This window comes from Naegleria gruberi, assembly GCF_000004985.1.
Source record: "Naegleria gruberi genomic scaffold NAEGRscaffold_6, whole genome shotgun sequence".
Taxonomy (NCBI): domain Eukaryota; phylum Heterolobosea; class Eutetramitea; order Acrasida; family Naegleriidae; genus Naegleria; species Naegleria gruberi.
The window spans coordinates 196,721-212,501 of NW_003163321.1; the positions used below are offsets into that span (position 1 = coordinate 196,721).

The following is a 15,781-nucleotide window of genomic DNA, read 5'->3' on the forward strand; positions in this document are numbered from 1 at the left end:
AGGTGAGTAAGGACTTGATGTACACAATGAATACCACCTCCTTTTAGCAAACTCGTAATATCATCTTTAATGTAAAAACAACCAACATTGTGCATCGTGATTTATCAAAAATGCACAATCTCAATTTTATTGGCAAAAATGTGAAATGAAAAAAATTCACAATTTCGCGATTTTATCTAATATCAAAAACGCAAACACGGTCCGAGGATTCTCGAAAACCACAATATTTTATAGAAATTTATCTGAAATATGGTACAATGTCTTTGCTCGCTTTGCTATAATGTTAAATTGATCAAAGATCAAATAACAAGTAGTTGGATATTTCAACCATTCTTCGTTTTGAATGAGTATCAATTCCACACTTCTATGGTTACAATTTCTTGGATTCAGACTCAAAATCTAGGATTTGAATCCAACTAGCAATATTTGCATTCTTTCCACCAAACAACTTGGTTAATTCATCAACAACAAGTTATTTACAACTAGTGTAAACTGGACAAATTGGTGGCAATCTAAACATGGTCGAGTCTACAATCGTGCTTGGAATGTAAACGTTCTGTGAAAGATTCACTTGTGGCAGAGTGAGTTCAATACTCAAAGGAAAACAATACTGCTCTGGTTGAGTTGGTTTTGTCGTCCATTGTGAATAGGTTTTGGTAAAGATATGAGTTGCTTCAAATTCTCCATGCTTCTTTCCAAATGAATTCTTACTATCCAACGGATAGCAAACCAAATCCCAATCAATTTTCTCCTTCAAAATCCTACAAGAGCAATGTCCTCTCATTACATGATATTCATAATCATTGGAACCTAATCTAAAATAATAACGACTCGCATTGATTGGTTCACCATTCGGATTGATACTCACAGAATCGATACGTTTTCTCATGGTTTCTCTATCGATCCATGTCTGGCTATTGGTTGTTGAGATGTGTTGGTGATGGTCATGTGTGGAATTCTTTCGTGTGAGACTACTTGTCATTATCATGGAATATCTTGGTGGTAAACAACATTTAGAGTCCCCAGAAGGTAAACTCTGCTTCCATGCCTGATGTATTGTCCTTCTCAGTGACTCATCTCTAATGAGTGAAAAATCTACGCATTCAACTTGATTCTCACCTCCACATATGAATATTGTTGTGAACAAGACAATTATCAGTATAATATTCCTCATCTTTATATCTTCAATATTGCTCCTCATCCTTCAAATAACTTGATGAGAGAAGTGATGTGGTGTGGTTCTTTTTTTTTCTCTGTGGAATAATAGAAGGTAGCTTGAATCATATCTCTGCCTCTAATTACAGTAACCTTAAAAGTAAAGTAAATTCTCTATTAAGGTAGGTTATGAGTACGAATGGGCTATTCTAAGGAACCAAAATACAATGATGAATCACTTGTAGTGAGTCCTAAAACTCACGTACAGAACATCACATCTCTATTACTGTTTATCATATTTATGACTTGTACAAGATGTATCCACACAAATATGAAGATGACGAGACTTTTAAGGTTGAATGGATCCTTTTAATTGGAATTTTAATATTTCCTGTGGTGATATTATTTTCCTTAATTGTACGTAGTATAGACTTTATTGCTTTGGAGATTCGAGATGTTCAATAAGTGATTGAATTCCGCCACGATAGGCCGAGTGCACAATCTGAGTCAAATCCTCACTTCTCTCTGCAGGACAATTGAATCGAACACTCCACTCAAAGAAAGTTTGATTGGTGAGTGTAATTTCACTGACCTTGATGGTTGCTGTGTAGTTTTGCAGCTCAGCAAAGGCCCCACCAGCTTGCAATAGTTTGTAAGTAAAAGTGTGATTGATTTGATCAAGGGCTATTAATTCCTCCCTTGCTGGTGTTGAAACTCCTCGAATTTTGAGACAGCGAATGGAGCCAATGGTTTGTGGATTTACAGAATTCTCAATAGTGCTCTCTTCAACAACAGCTGACCATTTTGGGGAGCCATCGAATTGACTAACGAGTGGCCACACAGTTGAGATGGAGGCTGGTAAGACACCTGATTCGTAGACTTGATAAGACATTTTTTTCCAATTTACTTGAAAATGTTAACACTTCTTTGTGGACATTTAATTGGACTTTAATTATTAAGCGCGGGCTATTTATTTTGAAACTCCCAAGATATTTTCCCACAACTTGCACATGTGGAAAAGAATCATTAACATTGAAATTGCAACAGTCTTTATGATTCCAATCTGATAAAACTTTATTCCACATATTAATTCTTTCTTCTCTTGTAAATTAATTCACTTCTCATCAAATATTTAGTGCCACTCTTGAGAACTGAGCCATAGTGAAGAATATTGTGTGGGAAAATGATGCACAGACCTGGTTCTGGCTCAACGTGTCCCTTGATTTCAAATGGTGGTGCAGGTGGGAAGGTATGTGATTTGATAAATGTGGTTCTTCCCTCTTCATAATCACCATTGAGATAGAACATGAATGTGTAAAAACTACGAGTATCACCATCGAGCTCAATACAACCATCATAGTGAGGAGCAAGGAAGTGTTGACCTGGTGTGTATTTGCAGAATCGCCATCTAGAATTGAGGAATGCCAAGTCCCAGGTATCTCCTGATTCTGGATCGACGTAAACTTGAGGAGCCATTGATTTTACTCTTTCGAATAGAATTTGTGCAGAAATCTTGTCTTCAACAATGACTCTCTTATTAGATCTGTATTCCTTAGCATAACCATACAAATCCTCATAGCTTAATTTTTCTGTTTGCTCGATCAAGTGTTGACATTCTTCCTCACTCAATAAATTATGAATCAGGTAACTGGTATTCTTGGTGAATTTGGTGCCAATTAATTTATCATCAAATATTCCCTCCAAGAATGTTACACATTGAATTGGTTTTCTCTCAGTGCATGGTTTGGCATGGTCAATGCTGAAATCTTTGAATATTTTCAGGTAGGCATGATTGGTGTGATCGTATTGCAAATCATCCGTTCCAAGTTCAAAATCTGAAGGATACTCCCATTCATATCTTGGACTAAATTTGACAAAAAAGATGGCAGAATCTGAGAGACCCAGCAAAAGAATTGACTGATCTGGAATCAACAACATGGAATTACATTGAGATCCACTACAATCCAACTCGACTGTTTCAGTTAAACTCAAAGAAGAACCACTCTTTCCAATGTAGAACAATCTCACTGTACAATCTCTGCATGAACAAATAAGCTTCTCTGGAGTGAGAACAATATTGGTGCATGAGCTTGGCAAGGATTCATTGTGTTGTAAAGAATGAATGCTCGATAATTTTCCATCCTCAAATCGTAATTTACAGGATATCACCTGTAATGTCTTGTCTTGGTAGGAAATGGAGATTATAAACTCTTCATCAGATCGTTGTGTTACCTCACAAGTTATCTTGACCCTTCCAGAATTGGATTGTTCCGCTATTAAATATTGTTTCCATGATTTGATATCTTCCATTGAATCTTCTTTACAATAGCTCATTACCACTGAACCATTCATATCCACACTCAAGAGACATACCATTTCACCAAAATTCAAAACTCTCAAAGAATTATTAATTGGAGAAGTGTGCAAAGTTGACACTTTTCCTATCACTTCTCCATTCTCAATGTTGGAGATGCAAACAAATGAATCTAATCCACTCGTTGCTACCAACTTGCTACTCGATGTCAATTTGACAATTTTTGCTATATTATAATTATGGAACTCGCTAATCGACTCTATTTGATGAATTCTTTCATACTTTTCATCAACCAATTTCCAAACATTCAAATTATTGGAAGTTGAATTCACAACCCATTCAACATTGAAATGTTCAAAATCAGAAACCTTTGATTCAATACCAGATTTAGATTCATTCAATCCACTATGAATGAAATATTTCACAACACCATCTGACGGATCAAAAACAATCAACGATGAATGAGACCCATCACTCTCATTACCACTCGAACATGACAAACACAAGTGTCTCTTTTCACATTGATCATTATGAGGAGAGATGGACATGACAACATCAGATTCTCCCACCACTTGCTGAGGTTCATAATCAAAAATCTTTAAAATCTTTCCCTCATCTCCACTATGAAAATCAATGGATTTCATTTGGAGAGTAGATCTCAAATCCCATTGACACAAACAAGCTTTCATATCACCAGAAAACAATGTTGGGATGTTAATTGTTGTCTGCTTCTTCAATTTGGAGAAGCACATTGCTTGAACTGCTGACAAGTGTCCTTCCAGACATGTCAAATGATGTAAACCCTTCTTATATCTCTGCATTATTTGTAATTGTTGAATGAACAATCTCTTATAGCCCTTTTCATTGATAATCAAGTGAGAAGATTGCTTCAAAACTTGAGAATACTCCCTCTGACACAACTCCTTCCAAACCATCTCATCATTTCCCATGAATTTAGAGTAAATCTTCGGAGAGAGTAGGAAGAGAGAATTGATCCACTCCGTGGGCTCTATCATGAGCATTAGCTCGGAGAGAATGGATGGTTCTTGTACCAATAGAGAAATCAAGTTCATAGTTGTTAGTTGAATTTGTGTTTTAAAATCTCTCAATGAAAACAGTGATGGTTTAACAGTTGCAATTTTTTTGATTTTGGAAATAATAAAGAAAGTGTATTATTGGAAATTTAACTTGAAGGTGCTATTCTGAATTTGAAGTTGAATCAGGTTCATTTTCACAAGTGAATATGTTCAATTTGATTTCCCGCCAAAAACAATGACAAAGAAGCAGATTTTTGGGAAAATGGTGCAAGACATCAGGTAGAGCTTGTTCTGAAAAATTCTTTGGATTTAATGTTGTTTTGAAATTAAGGAGCCAATTTTTTACCACTGTGTTGACATACAACTTTATGTTTATGAGGTGCTTGAATCGTGATATGGCTGTACCCACTAATTTTCTTGATTTATGGAATATTAATCATACCATGAATTTAGGTTCTTAGATTTGAATAAAATTGAAATGCAATATTAACAAGGATTTAAGCTATTCATACTGAAATCAAAGAAATGGTACAGTTTGACAGATGATTTTGTGCTCAATCAAAATTGTTTACAAAAAAAAATGAAAAGATTCCTCAACACTTCATTGCTGCCATCATCAAGATCAACTCCTCGAAATGTAAAAGGTATTAACATGTCAAAATCCAATACATTAAAATCTTGTAAAAAACACTTCATAGAAACTTATAATCCTTTCAATGTCAAGTCAACAATAACACGATCATTTTCCATCAATCAATTGAATAGATTTAGTCAACAGAATAATTTTCCGAGAACAACCTTTATCACTATTCGTACAACTTGTGCCTTGTGTGGACATGAAGGCCAATTTGATCAAGTTACTTCAACAAGTTCATTTGGGAATTGTGATTTAGATATGAGACCAGCTCCTTTGGCAAGACATACATTGGTGGATGAGGTTCAGGAGTGTGAGTCGTGTGGTTTCGTCAATCAATCCGTTGGAAAATGTGAAAATATTGAGGAAATGAAAAATATTGTCAAGTCTGACAAGTATCAAGAAGCATTGAAAGACGATAATAGCTTCCTTCTTTATGCATTAATCAAAGAAGAGGAGCAGAATTACCTTGCATGTGCATGGAGTTATGTAAAATCAGCTTGGATTTTTGATGATAGAAATGAGAATGATAAGGCATCTATTTCAAGAAGGAGAGCCATTGAATTCTTTGAAAAGAGTACAACTTGCCTAACTTTGGAGCAAAAGATGCTTATTGTTGACCTTTATCGAAGAACTTCTCAATTTGATAAGGCCTCCAATCTTGCAAATGATTTGTTGAAAAATGAAAAAATTGATAGCAAATTTCTAATTGGAATTTTGGAATATCAAAAGGATTTATGTAGATATAAGGATGTGGATTGTCATGTTTCTCCTGATGAAAATAAGATTTTCTTTCGTTAAATAAAAAAATTGCCGACACCAGGGATCGAACCAGGGACCTTAAGATCTTCAGTCTTACGCTCTCCCAACTGAGCTATGTCGGCTTCTTATTCAACTATTATTGAATGTTGTTATAAAACAATTTGTTTTCTCAGTTACAACAAACTTTGTTCAGAACTCATCATTAACGAGCAGCATAATCTCAAATGTTGTTTCAAAATGATACAATGGGTAAAACCATATTATCCTTCCGATTATTGTTTGACGATCAAACTGTTTTACAACCATTATTCCTGAACTCCTGTCTCCGAACTTTTAAACTTGTTGTTGATTGGTTCGTGTGGTGTGATTGATGAAGATAAACGATTGTCTCCTTCAAAAAGTGCTCCTTGTAACAAGCGCCAAAAATTCTTAGCGAAAAAAAAATGCAATCCCGTTTCATTATTGTCGCCATGTTGTTGGTAGCTTTGGCTGCCTTCGCATTGGCTCAAGAATACACTCCACTTTCTGAAGCTGAAATGAAGAAGCTCTTTGTTAAATTCTCCAAGAAGCACGCCAAGCTCTATGGTGCTGAAGACCACGGTAAGAGATATCAAATCTTCAAGTCCAACGTTGAAAAGGCTAGATACTACAATCATGTTGGTAAGAGAGAAACCTTCGGTGTTTCCAAGTTCATGGATTTGACCCCAGAAGAATTCAAGAGAATGTTCTTGATGAAGACTTACACTCCAGAAGAAGCCAGAAAGATTTTGGCTGCTCCAAAGGAAGCTGTCGTTACTGCTCAACAAGTTAAGGACACTCCAACCGTATGTTTTTAAATTATATTATTTATTTAACATTTTTAACATCATTTAAATTTTACCCACTGAATCACGTTATTTAATAATTAAATAATCATCATTATAATAATAGTCATGGGATTGGAGACAAAAGGGTGCTGTCACTCCAGTTAAGAATCAAGGTGCATGCGGATCTTGTTGGACTTTCAGGTTTGTATTTGTTATTTGAATGTTATTTAAAGGGTCATTAATTTATCTAGTACTACTGGTAACGTTGAAGGTATTCACCAAATCAAGACTGGTAAATTGGTTTCCCTCTCTGAACAACAATTGGTTGACTGTGATCATAACTGTGTTACTTATCAAGGACAACAAGCTTGTGATGCTGGTTGTAACGGTGGTTTGATGTGGTCTGCATTCCAATATGTCATTAAGACTGGCGGTTTGGTCACTGAAGATTCTTATCCATACGAAGGTGTTGATGATACTTGTAGATTCAACAAGTCTAATGTTGCTGTTACCATCAACTCATGGACCTCAATTCCATCTGATGAAGGTAAGATGGCTGCTTGGTTGGCTGCTAACGGTCCAATCTCTATTGCTATCAATGCTGAATGGCTCCAAACTTATACCTCTGGTATTTCTAACCCATGGTTCTGTAATCCACAAGATTTGGATCACGGTGTTTTGATTGTTGGTTTCGGTACTGGATCCAACTGGTTGGGTGAAAAGGAAGACTATTGGATTATCAAGAACAGTTGGGGAGCTGACTGGGGTGAATCTGGTTATTTCCGTATTGTTAGAGGAAAGGGCAAGTGTGGTTTGAACTCTGTTCCATCCAGCTCTTTGATCTAAATTGATTAAATGAATTTTTTAATTAATTATTGTTTTTTATTTTTTGTAAAAGGTAACTTTAATTACTCTTGTTACCAGTGGAATTTATTCTAACTGTGCAACACATTCATGAAATGAAACTTTCTCGTTAATTAATTAAATAACAACAAAGGAAAATTTTACAATTTTCATTGTAAAAACAAATCATCAGTTAAAAGATTTTTCACCCAATCTATCACCTTAATTATCCATTCAACGCCCTAAGTTTTAACCACCATAAAATCTATAAAGATATACCAATTTGGAATTACTGTCAATTTCCAATTCTTTCAATGTTTTAGCATATTCACTTAAAGGAATTAACTTTGATTTGTTAGCTATTACAACGTTTTGATCTGTTACACACAATCTATCTTCTAATCTATTGATAAACATTTCAAACGTATCATTTGGATTCATATAAACTTTCATTTTCTTTCTAATTAATGATTCGATAGTCAGTTCAATTGAGCTGACTTGTGGGGAAAATTTGGAAATTTCCTCATTTTTCAACAAATCTTCACCAACAAATCTGAAAGCATTTGGATCTTGATTCAAAGCTGTCAACACAATTTCCCTGTCATTCTTGAGAGATTCTCCAACAAATTCCAATAATAATCCAGAGTGTCTCACAATTTCCAATATAAAACGTCTATCATTCAATAAATCTTGATTGGAAACAAATTGAATAGCTCGTGGATCACATTTAACAGCAACTCTGCAAATTTCCTCATCTTCTCTCATCTCAACACTCAAATTTTTAAATAGAATCCAATTTTTCTGAACTAATTCCTTGTTAACTACTTTGGGATCTCTTATTTTCAATCTTTTCTCAAATTCATCATGTAAAATAGCTTGAGAAATTAGTTCAGTGTCATTTCTCAAACTTTTGTGTAAATATTCGAAACCTTTACTTCCATACTTGTTAATAACAGCAAGAGCCACCTCCCGATCTAAACTAAAATCGAATGGTTTCCGACTCGGAATGAAGGGCACATTCGAATTTCGCATCTGATTTATAACCATCAATTTTCTAGAGAGCTGATTTAATCGTTCCTTTGATTTCTGTAGCATTTCAATTCTAATAGATTGTAGTAATGGATCATCATTATTACTGACAAAGTCTATGAGTAAAATTGTTACACAGTGTTCTTGCATTCTTTTTTATTTTTGGATTTTTTAATATTATTCACTATTAATAGTTTAGTTTCGATTTACTTTTTTCTACTGTCCTGCATTTCCCACTCACTATCCATTGGATTTTCCTCCAAATCAACTTCTCCAATCTTGACCAATTTCTTGGCAAACTTTGGATTTAAAGCAAAATTCTTATATTGCATTTCAGGTTTAGGTTTTTCAATTTTAGTTTCTGGTTTAAGGCAACCAATTAGAATAAAGATACAACAAGTGAACATTAGAATGACTATCAAAACTGCCATGACAACAAGAGGGATCCATAGAATATCATTACCAGAGAATGTTTCAGGAAGAATAATTGGTTTAGCTTCTTCCACAATAATGATCTCTCCCCTTATTTCTAAAATACCTATCATTTGATTATCAAAACATGTGCAAACGCCTGTTGAGTTATCAGCCAGAGAAAATGAACATGAAGGTGCATTAGTAATCTTTCCATCACTTAAAGTCTTGCATTCATATTTGTAAAAAACGTTTGAATTATTGTAGCCAACTTGTTCAGTAAGTGGAATGAAAAACATGATAGGGGCTGTTAAGTTGTTCATATTTACCACTTGATTACTCGAGTTGACTATTGAAAGGAAAACAGTTGTTTTTGATTTGATGCTTGTTTTTGACTTGATAACTCGTTTAGGTTCTACAACCACAAACGAATCTGAATTGTATATTCCTTGATTATTAATGGAATATAATGAATAACTCCATGGTTTCACGCTTGAGAGGGCAAGTTTTGGTAAAGTGACTTTTACACTCTGTGATGTAATATACATTTCTGAAAGCTCATCAGCAAAATGTCTATTTGAAGTAATGGTTGAATAACCAACATTGCTACTAGATGGCTCACTCCCTAATATCATATTTCTTTTGGATAATTCTGAAATGTAAGTTGAAAATTTCAAAAACTCAGAATCATATTTCAAGTTGAATTCTAATTTGTTCACATTTTCGAACAATACTGAAATAAATCCTGACAGCAACTTTTCAACTCCATCTAAGAGTAAAATGTTCTTATTTGAATAAGCTTCGCTCAAACATTTTTCAGAAGCATGAATCAAAAGCGACAATCTACCCTCATCTAGGGAGCTTACACTTTTAGAAAGTGAAAATGCTGAATAAATAAAGCTGGTGACAGATTCAGTAGTTAATGGATTAAGAGATTTTTCCCTTCCAACTTCTTCATTAGCCAAATTGGTTATAAAATCAAATTTAAGCTCCTCTATCAATGCATCAACATTTGAAGTGGAGGTAATTCTTTTTGTTGTTGAGTTTGACAATAGTTGGTCCTTAATCATTGTAACAATTGAGGTGATGGTTGCCGTGTTAAATACATTTTGAGAAAGAGTTTCTTCTTGCTTTTCCTGGATAGATCTTCTTGTCCAAGTCGAAATGAGGGATTTCAATTCTGTAATTTCACTAACAGTTGGTGGAATAATGGCGACACTGGTTTTGACAATCATATCAGTGTCGGTATCATGATCTACAATCTTAATATAGAGATCTAAGGTTCCAGAATTTGATACTGGTAAATATTGAGACATTGATTTGTTTGATGATTGAGCAGAGCTGGAGGCTATTGGGATATTCAAACCTGAATAATTATCAATAAAACCATATTCAAAATCAAAGGAGGGTTCTGTTTCACAATTTGGACATCTAAAAGAAAATTCTGTGCTAAGAGCATAACCAAGAGAAGGGGTTACTGAACATTCACACAGCTTTGGGAATTTCACAACCCTGAATTGATAAGACAAAGTTGAAGATAACCAACTAGATTCATCATCCACTCTTAGAGTGAGAATATAAACGCCTTCATCCATATATTGAGTATCTATAATAATAGAGTTTGAGATAGACAATGGATTTCTCATTTTCTTTAGCAATGCTTGATCTATTTTAGTCCCATTAATCCTCCAAATTCTTTGAACGCGATTGATATCTTCAACTCCTTGAATTCCAACTTGAAGATTTAAAATCTCACCCTTTTTTACACTCTTTGGGTTCACAGAGCTGTAGAGAAGATTAATGACTGGTGGAATGCCAAACTTTGAATCTAAAGGGAAATTAATTTGTAAAGAGGAGGAGACATTCCTAAAACCTTTCACCACATTAAGGTTTATATCTATAGGAGCATTCCAAAAGCTTTGATTGTCTGGCTTGAAAATGGTTACATAGTTTGGTTCAGAATTGAAATTTAACAGAGAAGAACAAGTGTCCCCGTTCATAAAACAAGACCATAACATCTGTTCCTTCTCTGTTGTGTGGTCATTGTCAGTGAGGGAATATGCAAGAACGTATTTTGTCGAGGAGGCTTCTACTGCGAATAATTGCAAATCCAACTCTGAAATTCTAGTTTGAATGTTAAAGGTTGATGTAAATTTAGATGTTAAATACTCATTCATCGAGTTAAATTCAATTGAAAATGAATAGAGAGAATCCATCAGTGTAGAATATCTTGAAATAACCAAGTTGTTATAGTTATTTACAGAGAATGTTAGAGGAGGCCCATCTACCTTGGCATAGCTTGTAGTATAGGTAAAGTTAGAGGATACACAATTTGGATTGATTGTCTTTTTGAATACAATCGGTAAATCACTCACACTAACAACTTTGGAACCAATGAATACAGGAGGTTGTGGATCCGAGTTCATATCAAATGTGAAGGTAGTTTCACTTTCTGTTTTGAATAAGGTACTTTTCACTTTCAGTTTGAAAATGTGAACACCTCTGGAGTAGTCATTGAATTTGAAGAAGACAGTCTTAGCACCATTATTGTTGGCTTTCTGGAGGATAGTGTTAATCTTTGAATCTAAAGAGATAACACTCCACTCAAAAATGACAGGCTTTACATCTCTACTATAACTCTTCGATCCATCCAGAATGAAATCATCACATAATGAGTGTTTCTCTATTCTCACAGTAGGTGCCAATGGGGATGATGGAGGACTAACATTCATTTCAACAAAGGAGCCATTTGAATTCTCTCCTAGTACTTCCACATTGATATATAGGATGCCCCCTAGTCTTAATGTAAAATCTTCACCAAGATTAATATAAAAGGTGCTATTTTTCCATTCACAAGACGGGAGAGTTCCTAAAAGCTCATTATTCAGAACCACTTTTTTACAATCCACATAGTAAAGAGAAGGAAAAAATCCATTAGTTTCTAGGGAAATCTTATCGCCATTGTCTGAGAATTTCAAACCTGATTTAAAGCTCAACTGGCATTTGGCACCAAAATAGTTTTCCAAACAAGTCTCGCATTTAGTTCCTTTCCAAAATCCATTTTTCTGGTTCGAATAACATATACATGTTCCATTCATTTGGCATTCACCATGATAGGAACAAGATGAAGGTGAACTACATGGTGTTGTTTTACATTCTTCTCCAAAATAAGGATGCATGCATTGATCACATTTATCTCCACTCCAGTATCCCTTAATATCATCTTGATAACAGGAGCAAGAATTCAGTTGTTTACATTCTCCATGACGACTGCAGACACTAGTATTTGAATACTCAATACCAAAGCAATAAAAGTTTTTACATTCTTTACCATAGAAACCATCTCTGCATTCACAAATATCAGGAGATTTACAATAGCCTTGACTTGAACAAACATTATAACTCTGTGAAGATTTTCCATAACAGTTGAACAGATTGCATTCAGCTCCATAAAACCCTTCTTTGCAAGAACAATTATTTGGAGAAGTACATATTCCATTTGATGAGCATACATTTTCACTGGCGAAATCTATGCTAAAGCAGGAATAATTGCTGCACGTTAATCCTTCATATCCATTTTCGCATTTGCACAAGTTTGGGGCAATACATTCTCCATTTGAATGACAAGTTCCTGGATCATTATTTGAAATATTAAAACAATCAAATTGTTCACATTCATCACCGTAGTGACCTATGTTGCAGGAACAATTGTTAGGACCTGCACAGGACCCGTTTGAAGAGCAAGCTATGGAATCATTCCTTTCAATCCCAAAACAGGAGAAGTCAGAGCAATCAACACCAAAGTAACCACTAGTTGTACAATTACATACATCCCTTGAGACGCAATCACCATTACCTGAACAAACATTGGTATTATTATTCAAAACTCCAAAGCAGTAGAAATTTTCACACCTATCTCCAAAGAAGTCAGAGAAACAATCACACTCATTTGGTTTGATGCACACTCCATTTCCTGAGCAGACCTCCTGGCTTGTATTCACAACCCCAAAACATGACGCAAATTCACAACTATCACCACTGAAACCATCAAAACAGGAGCAATTATTGTAATCAAAACATTGCCCTAATGAAGAACATGCTAAGGAATGGTTTGAGGGATATCCAAAACATGTAAATTCATCACATTTTTCTGAAAGATATCCTTCAAAGCATAAACACTCATCACTAGAGACACATTTACCATTCCCACTGCAAACATTTGAGCTATTAGAAGAGTAACCATAACAATCGAAAAGAGAACATTCCAGTCCATGATATCCATCATCGCATGAACAGTTATTAGGTCCTAAACACATTCCGTTTGAGGAACATACAGATGTCTCTGTTTCATTCTTTCCAAAGCATTCAAAGTGTTCACAATTATTGCCATAAAAACCTTCCAAACATGAACAGTTACCTGGGGATACGCATAGACCATTAGATGAACATACAGCTGTTGAATTGTTTTCCAATGAGAAACAGGTAAACTTTTCACATTGGTTTCCATAATAACCTTCATAACAAGTGCAGTTGTTTGGTGAGGAACAAAGACCATTTCTTGAACAGGAATCCACTGTTGAACTCTCAATCCCAAAACAATCATAAAAAGTACACTCTAAACCATAATATCCACTGAAACATGTGCAATTATTTGGGGAATGGCAATCACCATTTGAAGAGCAAACTGAACAGTCCGTTTCATTCTTTCCAAAACATTGATGGTACTGACAATTATTTCCAAAATATCCTTCTTCACAAGTGCAGTTATTTGGAGAGTTACACTCACCTCTCGAAGTACAGACTAAGGTTGAATTGTGTTCAATGTTAAAACATTGATACATGTTGCACTCTATTCCATAGTATCCTTGATGACAGGAACAATTATTATAAGAAGAACAACAGCCATTATACGAGCATACTTCCTCTCTTGAATGCTCAATACCAAAACAATCGAATAATGAGCAATCCGTTCCATAGTATACTCCTTCACAGGAACAATTATTTGGACTTGAGCAAATACCATTCCCAAAGCAAACACTGGAGTTATCTTTCCTTATTCCATGACAATTAAAATATTGACACATATCTCCATAGTAATTGGGACTACATGAACAATTATTGACAGTCACACACAACCCTCTCCCACTGCAGACTCCCGAAAAGTTAGCAGGAATATTGAAGCATTTAGGTATTTCACAACTACTTCCTATCCAAGAATCATTGCATGAGCAGGAATTAGGAGAGGAGCAATTACCATGATTGCTGCACACTCCGCTCTCTCCATTGGTTTTACCAAAACAAACAGGAGAACTACAATCTTTTCCTGTCCACATTGTAAAATCTGAACATGTACAATTATTAGGAGACACGCATGTTCCGTGTCCAGAGCAAGTTGCTGGGAGGTCTTTTTCAATTGAGTAACAATAGTAATTTTGGCAAAGGTTTCCACTATAGCCATTTGAGCAATCACAATGGTCAATGTAAGAGCAAACTCCAAACGAAGAGCAAACAGTTGAATTATTCCATAAAACTCCACCACAGCTGGTATGGGTCAATTTTCTAACTCTAAAATTCGAAGTATCTGCAATGAAAACTTCATTAGAAATATTTGAATACGAAATTGAGTAAACTGAATCAATTTGAGCAGACAGAGAATCTGTTCCATCACCCACACTCCCTGAATTCCTTGCAGATCCAGCAATTGTTCGTATAATTCCATTTGAATAAACCTTCCTTATTACATAATTATCACTGTCAGAAATAAGCATTTCACCTGCTGATGTAAAGGCTATTGATGTTGGACTGCTTAATTGAGCTTGTTTAGCTTGACCTCCATCTCCTAAATATCCACTCACACCTGTACCAACAACTGTGATAATCTTGTTATCTAATCCAACCTTTCTAATAACATTATTGCCAGTGTCAGCAATAAACAACTCGCCCGTTGTTGGTGATATGGCAACATCGTTAGGGCTGTTGAGTTTAGCACTTGTGGCAACACCATTATCTCCACCATATCCTAACAGAGAACAAGTGCCTGCAGCTACACTCACAACCGTTCCACTAATTTTACCAATACAATGATAGGTATAATCTGAAAAGTATAAGACTCCACTCGAAGAAACTGCCAATCCCAATACTTGACCAATAGTAGAACTGGTTGCAGTTCCTTCAGTCAAAGCTCCTTTTGTTCCTTTTCCAATAACTGTGGAAATAATTTGATTCGTTGATATCTTTCTAATTCTATAATTTAGAGAATCACCCAAATACAAAGTCCCGTCTCCACTATAAAAAGCCAAAGCTTGAGGTTTGTTGAGCTTGGCAGATGTCGCTACACCATTATCACCAAAATACCCTCCTGAAGATCCAGTTCCTGCTATTGTTTTGATAATTCCATTCGATACTTTCCTTATTCTGTGATATGTTTTATCGGCAATGTACAAATCTCCATTCGATCCTACTTCAATAGCATCTACATAACCAATTGAAGCATGACTAGGGGATACACCATCTCCAGAATTTCCCTCATTACCATCCCCAACATAGGAGGTGATAGTAAATCGCTCGATTTGATCTGTGACTACTACACCATTAAGGCTATTCAATATGATTAATATTAATATAACAATATACATCACTCGGCTATTACGGATTATTGTACAACCATCCGATCCTTTTGACTTCATCATTTCTTCCGTGATGATATTGAAGGTAAGGTTATTAAATTCCTCACTAACTTGTTGTTGAGGCTTTTTTTACAGTATTTTACTGTAATGTGACTTACTGCAGG

The 15,781-nt window shown here is 35.2% G+C and overlaps 7 protein-coding genes and 1 non-coding gene across 8 annotated transcripts; 2 read left to right on the forward strand and 6 right to left on the reverse strand.

The window, feature by feature from the left end:
• Positions 1-472: 472 nt before the first annotated feature.
• Positions 473-889, reverse strand: NAEGRDRAFT_63229 (uncharacterized protein; the record flags this gene model as incomplete). The annotated part of the gene is made up of 1 exon (XM_002681413.1): positions 473-889. The coding sequence occupies one exon, from the start codon at positions 887-889 to the stop codon at positions 473-475; it is 417 nt and encodes a 138-aa protein (XP_002681459.1).
• A 699-nt stretch (positions 890-1,588) lies between these two features.
• Positions 1,589-2,047, reverse strand: NAEGRDRAFT_63230 (uncharacterized protein; the record flags this gene model as incomplete). The annotated part of the gene is made up of 1 exon (XM_002681414.1): positions 1,589-2,047. One exon carries the CDS (start codon positions 2,045-2,047, stop codon positions 1,589-1,591), a length of 459 nt encoding a protein of 152 aa, XP_002681460.1.
• A 65-nt stretch (positions 2,048-2,112) lies between these two features.
• Positions 2,113-4,419, reverse strand: NAEGRDRAFT_78371 (2OG-Fe(II) oxygenase family protein; the record flags this gene model as incomplete). Its single annotated transcript, XM_002681415.1, has 1 exon — positions 2,113-4,419. One exon carries the CDS (start codon positions 4,417-4,419, stop codon positions 2,242-2,244), a length of 2,178 nt encoding a protein of 725 aa, XP_002681461.1. The 3' UTR covers positions 2,113-2,241.
• Positions 4,420-5,086: 667 nt separating this feature from the next.
• NAEGRDRAFT_46323 (uncharacterized protein) lies at positions 5,087-5,941 on the forward strand (the record flags this gene model as incomplete). Its single annotated transcript, XM_002681270.1, has 1 exon — positions 5,087-5,941. One exon carries the CDS (start codon positions 5,087-5,089, stop codon positions 5,939-5,941), a length of 855 nt encoding a protein of 284 aa, XP_002681316.1.
• Positions 5,942-5,951: 10 nt separating this feature from the next.
• On the reverse strand, positions 5,952-6,024 carry NAEGRDRAFT_t97. Its single transcript has one exon. It is a non-coding gene; the product is annotated as a tRNA-Phe (tRNA).
• A 321-nt stretch (positions 6,025-6,345) lies between these two features.
• Positions 6,346-7,581, forward strand: NAEGRDRAFT_82965 (cysteine protease; the record flags this gene model as incomplete). The annotated part of the gene is made up of 3 exons (XM_002681271.1): positions 6,346-6,726; positions 6,833-6,909; positions 6,960-7,581. 3 exons carry the CDS (start codon positions 6,346-6,348, stop codon positions 7,552-7,554), a joined length of 1,053 nt encoding a protein of 350 aa, XP_002681317.1. The 3' UTR covers positions 7,555-7,581.
• Positions 7,582-7,800: 219 nt separating this feature from the next.
• Positions 7,801-8,316, reverse strand: NAEGRDRAFT_63234 (uncharacterized protein; the record flags this gene model as incomplete). The annotated part of the gene is made up of 1 exon (XM_002681416.1): positions 7,801-8,316. The coding sequence occupies one exon, from the start codon at positions 8,314-8,316 to the stop codon at positions 7,801-7,803; it is 516 nt and encodes a 171-aa protein (XP_002681462.1).
• Positions 8,317-8,786: 470 nt separating this feature from the next.
• Positions 8,787-15,680, reverse strand: NAEGRDRAFT_63235 (uncharacterized protein; the record flags this gene model as incomplete). The annotated part of the gene is made up of 1 exon (XM_002681417.1): positions 8,787-15,680. The coding sequence occupies one exon, from the start codon at positions 15,678-15,680 to the stop codon at positions 8,787-8,789; it is 6,894 nt and encodes a 2,297-aa protein (XP_002681463.1).
• Between the last annotated feature and the right edge of the window lie 101 nt (positions 15,681-15,781).